We start from the raw sequence: 5,768 nt of genomic DNA, 5'->3' as shown, positions 1-5,768 counted from the left end.
ATATAAATATTTGTACGGTTTTGAAATGTTTGCAAATGGTTTTAATTCCCCGGATCCATGTGAGTGGAGAGTGCAATACTGTTCCTTGCAGCTGAGGGAGAGGTCCTCTCTTGTCGGGTAGTGCTTGATCATTATGGGCTGAGAGGTTAAGTGTAAGGCCATTTAGGATAATACCTGATGGGCTAATCTTGCACCTGCCCACAGTCCCTGGGTTTTTATAAGATGGCTTGGCCCAGGGACCACTTAATGTAAGTGTTGGGCCCATAGGGTCCATGTGATGGGCTCAGGGGTTCACTGAGCTTCTCAGTGAATTCGGCTAGGTCTTGTAATGAAGGCTGGGCCGAACTCATGTGGCTGGTGTGTAGATCAATGCTTGGGTCCCATGCCATACAAAGAAACCCAACTGGGCAGAAGGTTGGAAACTAGTTAAGCACTGAACACTTAATGGGCCAAAAGCCCATTTCGAACTGGGCTGATATGATCACCCATTTATGGGGCGGATCTGAGATTAAAGTTAGCAAAAGGATTGGGCCATTAACCTTATCCACTCTGGGAGACCAAATTCAAATCCGATTTGAATCTGGTAACCTCCTGATAAGATCAGGAGTAAACTAACTTAATCTGAAGATAGGATTAAGATTATCCCTATCCAAATACTGATTTGGATTGGGATAACTCCTCCTTAGGGAGGTTTCTTAATCAAGAAGAAAAGAGGAGAAACTCTAAGAGAACAAGATCAAAATTTTAACATAGGGTTTGTGTGCAAGAAATCATCCTACGAATTGAGATTGGATTTCATACACACTCCAGAGAGAAGAGAAGCAATTTCAGCCATCTTCATCTCAGGAGTTCTCCTCCAGCCGCCGCCATTTTTTCTGACAAGATTCGATCTTTGAAGGAAAGAAATCAAGAAATCAGTTCTTGATATCAGTTTTGCAGAAAGAACTGAAAAGATTTGGTGCTTAGAGTTTCCAGAGGATTCTTGTGAAGGATTCAGTGTGTAGGCTGCACTCTGCTGGTTCCGTTCCACATACAGCTGTGTCATCTTCAGCGGGAGCGGATCTCGGTGTCCTCTTTGGGCGTGAACACCAACTTTGGGAGATACTGCTTCTCTAGATCAGGTATAATTCCTCCCTTGTCTTTGGTTTAGATCTGGTCCGGTTTTGGTTCAAGTAGGATCCTTGAATATTGCATTCTTAAATTAGGGAATACGATTCCCAGTTTGAAGAAGGTAGAAAAATTTTTGAAATTCACCCACCCATTCCGCAATCTTTATGGCGTCCATACGATGGATCCTACCATTCTTTCAAAAACACTATGAAATTGATTAAAAATTTGAGTTTTCGTGCAAGCTAAAATGGAATTGACATTGAAACCCTAGAGAAGGAAGTAAGAGACAAACCAAAGTCGGGCTGAAGAATTATCCAAAAAATGTAACAATGTCATTGGATGAATGGATTTGATAGGGGATAGGCTCTGGAGAGTAAGAGATCGTGAGAGTTATGGGTGGGAGACGAGTTATGAATAGGGAGTCTAAGCATCCGATCTCCCCCTTGCTCACAAAGGTTGCTTTGCAGAGTCCGGATCTCCTACCCGCACAAACTCTGCATACGTCTACCCACATAACATCGCAACCACACATGGAGAACATCTCATCCTCCTGCATAGTATTATGCAGGGGGAGATGTTTCTAATTCACAGGGGTAGTGTATTGTGGGTAGACATGGGCAGAAGATCCGGAGTCTACTTTGCTTTCTTCGGTTTGGTTTTCTATTTTGTTCTGATTTGAGATAAAAAGAAATAAAGAAGCATAGAGTGCGAGAAAAATGAGAGAGATGAAGAGGGCGTAAAGAGGAAGAAATGAAAAATAAAAAGGAAGATAAAGAAGCACGGGAAGGAAAAAAAATACTCAATATGTGCCTCCTGTGTAGCGGTAGTCATCCTTCAGTCAGTTCCAAAACTGCCGCTAAAAATGCTTTTTCTTGTAATGTTTGTTGGTAATTTTCTGTGCTTTTAAATGCATTTTCCTGTAATTTATGGATTTTTCGTTATATTTCTACAATTTCAATTATTTTTTATTCCATACATTTTTCTATATTTTTATTACCTTTTCCTGTAATTTTTGTACCTTTTTTACTTCTTTCTGTATTTTAATGATTTAAAAAATAACGAATTGAGTCGACTGGATTGGATCAAGGTGGGTTTAGATGCAATCCGACTCATTTATTTTTCTCTTAATGGATTATTAACGGGTTAGCGGGTTGAATGGATTGGGTTAAAGCTCAACCCATACCCATTCAATTGCCACCCTCACTAGAATGAAAATTTTCCCTGTCCCCAATTTAATAATTTTATTTATTTTATATAAATTTATTTTTTAAAAAAAAAAACACTATTATCTAAAAAAATTAGGGATTCAGGTCCCTATGACCCATCCCTCTTGCAAATTAGAGATGGAAGACAAATTTTATCCTAAACAGAACATGAAACGGAGAATATAATCTCCACCCCGAAACTGCCCCTTTGCCATTCCTAAACCCCAACCTCCTTTGAAACCTGGTTTCGGAAACAAAACTAGACGACTGCCTCCTAACGTGTGCAGAGCGTTCGGGGCTTTGGGAAATAAAACGTTTATGAAAAGTCGTCCGTAGAGTGCGCTAAAAAGAGATGGGCCCAAAGAGGTTATTACTTCACCTGTAAGGAACTCATTTATTTTGTTTTACGCTTTACCTTAGACCGAAGCATTATCCAGTCCCTTCTTCTGCTTAATATATAAACGAGGAGAGAGATGTGCGGAGATAGGAAAGAATAATAATTCCATCGAAAGGGATGCGGATTCGAGTCCAGCGAAAATAATTCCATCGAAAGAAGAGAAGTGGAGTGAAGTGATCAAGTGAGAGATGGAAGGAATCCTTGGAAACACGAGAACTGTTGAAAAAGAAACCAACTGGGAGGAGAGAGAAAGAAAGACACAGAAAGGGATGGAAGAATCCCATGGAAAAGCTGTAGTAATTGAAGAAGAAAGGAAATGGGAGGAGATGAATAAAGATTGTTTGGTTAAGGTATTTGAGGTGGTGGGACTGGAATCACTTATCTTGGATGTGCCCTTCGTCTGCAAATCATGGTACAATGCCTCTCTTGATCCACAGTGCTGGAAGAATCTCACTTTTCCGAAACTCGGCGGTTGGCCATCAAGCCCTTTTATGGAGAGATACATGGATGAATACCATGCAGATAAATTCTCTGTAACTGGGTTCATTAAGTTTGTAGTCGATCGAAGCTGTAAATCTTCTGTCAAGCTTGTTCTTCCAGGTTGCTGTAGCTTGGAGGCCTTCGCTTACGTCTCCAATGAGTAAGATTTCTCTCTCTCTATGCATGCTAATCAGTTTCTCTCTTTTTCATGTTAAGGTAGGTCTGGAGTCTGAACGATGGTCAGGGGCGGGTTAGGCTACAATTTTATAATCTCAGTAACCGACGAGCGTTCAGAAATAATGGAGTTTTCTTTTTGCTGAGATGGATTAAATAAACGGAAAATTTCCGACCACTTTGTTCTTAGAAGTTAAAAATGCATAATTTAGTATTCAAATTTTTCTAAATGGGACAATCTAGTACGTGATGAATTAATCAGCTTTTTAAATGATATTTTAAAAAGATATAAATGCCCTTTCAGTGTTATCTAATAGTCTCAAATCTTTGCTTCTTCTATTCAAATCTAACCCCAACTTTTTGAATATAAGAAACAAGGATTTGGGATGATTAATTTTTTGTTAATGCTTAGATAATTGATAAAGAAAATTAAATGATGTTCTAAGAACATTTATGTCCTTTTCAATTGTCACTTAGTAAAAAATTAATTATTGATTAATGACAGATATCATATTTTAAAAATTCGAATATTGAATTATCTCATTTTTAAAGTTAGGAGACCAAAATAGCACCGGGCAAATTACATGTACTAATCAAGAATTTTGGGCCCATTTGTCCAATGTTTCGAAATGGTGGATTTCACTTGTCAAGTTTTTCGAAATCTTGGGTCTATGGTTCATAAAGTTTGTAGGTGATTAGTGTGGGATTTTATAATTGGTTGCACAGCCCAATACATGTTCATTTCATCTAATTTGGATTAGGACAACATCAAATCAGGAGAGATGATTATAATGCTAGAATAGGCTGTTTTTATTGTGTTATATACTGATCATAAATTTTTTTTAATAGGTGCCCTTCTTTGCAAGTTATAGGACTTCCTTCTGAGTTAGTAGTCAGTGGAGAGAACCATATTTTAGAATTTGTAAGCAAATGGAGTGAATTGCGGTACTTGTACTTGGGAACTATATTAAATTGCTTCAAGGAAATTCTGACCCAAATTAGTCTGAACTGCAAGAACTTTTCTGGGCTTGGCACAAAAGGCTACATCGACAATGAAGCAGCGTTAGCGATTGCAACCCAGTTGCCCAAGATAAAGTATTTGCACCTGAAAAATTCTTCTCTGCCGCGTGAGAGTCTTGTAACGATACTGGAGGGATGCAAAGAGCTGGTGGAATTGGATGTGAGGAACTGCATCGGTTTTGAGGCTGATGATGAGGAGATATTGATGCTTGCTTCTCATATCAAGAGATTCAAGCCTGAGGGTTCAGAAATCTATGAAGACTGGTGGTTTGATGAGCATATTTCTTCTAGAGATGTGGACTCCGATGCTGGCTCTGATTGAATGACCTAAGAGTTGGTGTTTGCTACTTTTTAGCGGTGGAAATTGGGCTGGTTGGATTGGGTTTAGTTTGGGTTGAATTTCAACCCAATTCATCTAACCTGTCAATCCATTAATGATCCAGTTACATAAAATTAAATGGATTGGGTTTAATCCAAACCCACTTTAACTTAATTCAGCCCGCCCAAACCCATTAATCTTATATTTATGTAATTAAAAACAAAAATCTAATTCCCTCTTCATGTTATTTTTACACAAGTGGTGAATGTTCAAATCACATTATATGCATGTTATTTTTACATAGGCAATGAAGCCATTTGACTCTATTCGGATTTTGGGTTTGACTGAACCACTTAGGTTCAAACCGGTCAGACCAACTTGAACTATCTAATTTAATTGTCTTTGAGCTAATCACATCAAGAGTGGTTGAATCATTTAGATCTAGATCAATCCAGTCAGATCAAATCATATTGGTTCAGTCAATAGTGGATTGACTTGGACCAGCCCATATCAAGTTTGTGCACGGGTTTAGGATTGAATGATTGGCTCAAAGAGGGACAAGAGAAGTAAATCGGACCAGTCCCGTATTCGAGTCGGGATGTGTAGATACGGATCATACCAGACAATCCAGACTGGGAAAATCAAGTGGGGCGGATTATGAGTTGGGTCGGATCGGGATCTAGGCCAAATCACCCCACCTTGGACCTGTTTTGGATTCGGGACGACCCAAATCGGGTTGGGTTCGGACTAGTCTGATCGACCCAAACGCATTGAACCGAGGTGATTGGATTTATTCATATTTAAACCAAGTTGAGATGATCCGAATTCGGGTCAAGTTGATTTGGATTTATGTCGATTTGAGTGAAGTGTATTGATTCGAGACAAAACTAATTTTAATCAATAATTAATAAAAAGATAATGCATTAATTATAAATTATTTCATTCAAATGAAGAAAATTAAAAAGATGTATTTAGTGGTTAACGCAATGGTTGTCAACAACCCAAACCAGCCTATTTAAATTAACCCAATGGGTGATCAACCCATTTCCAACCCGCCAAGTAA

The 5,768-nt window shown here is 38.7% G+C and overlaps 1 protein-coding gene across 2 annotated transcripts; it reads left to right on the top strand.

The window, feature by feature from the left end:
* Nucleotides 1-2,777: 2,777 nt before the first annotated feature.
* On the top strand, nucleotides 2,778-5,004 carry LOC104611400 (F-box/LRR-repeat protein At3g48880-like). Of its 2 annotated transcripts, none has more exons than XM_088892753.1 (2): nucleotides 2,778-3,352; nucleotides 4,369-5,004. In XM_088892753.1, the coding sequence occupies exons 1-2, from the start codon at nucleotides 2,901-2,903 to the stop codon at nucleotides 4,706-4,708; spliced, it is 792 nt and encodes a 263-aa protein (XP_088748879.1). In that variant the 5' UTR covers nucleotides 2,778-2,900; the 3' UTR covers nucleotides 4,709-5,004. The 2 variants fall into 2 exon arrangements, with proteins under 2 accessions (XP_088748879.1, XP_010276725.1); XM_010278423.3 differs by having other exon boundaries at nucleotides 2,780-3,352; nucleotides 4,216-5,004.
* The last annotated feature ends 764 nt before the right edge of the window (nucleotides 5,005-5,768 follow it).

This window comes from Nelumbo nucifera, chromosome 8, assembly GCF_055504915.1.
Source record: "Nelumbo nucifera cultivar China Antique chromosome 8, China Antique-T2T, whole genome shotgun sequence".
NCBI lineage: Eukaryota > Viridiplantae > Streptophyta > Magnoliopsida > Proteales > Nelumbonaceae > Nelumbo > Nelumbo nucifera.
Note: the sequence above shows the minus strand (reverse complement) of the source record. Positions and strands in the feature narration are given on the sequence as shown.

Bases quoted from the DNA above. Each gene is read 5' to 3' on its own strand.
- LOC104611400 (XM_010278423.3), top strand. From the start codon at position 2,901: ATGGAAGGAATCCTTGGAAACACGAGAACTGTTGAAAAAGAAACCAAC. The intron at 3,353-4,215 runs GTAAGATTTCTC...TTTTTTTAATAG, and splicing joins TTCGCTTACGTCTCCAATGA to GTGCCCTTCTTTGCAAGTTA.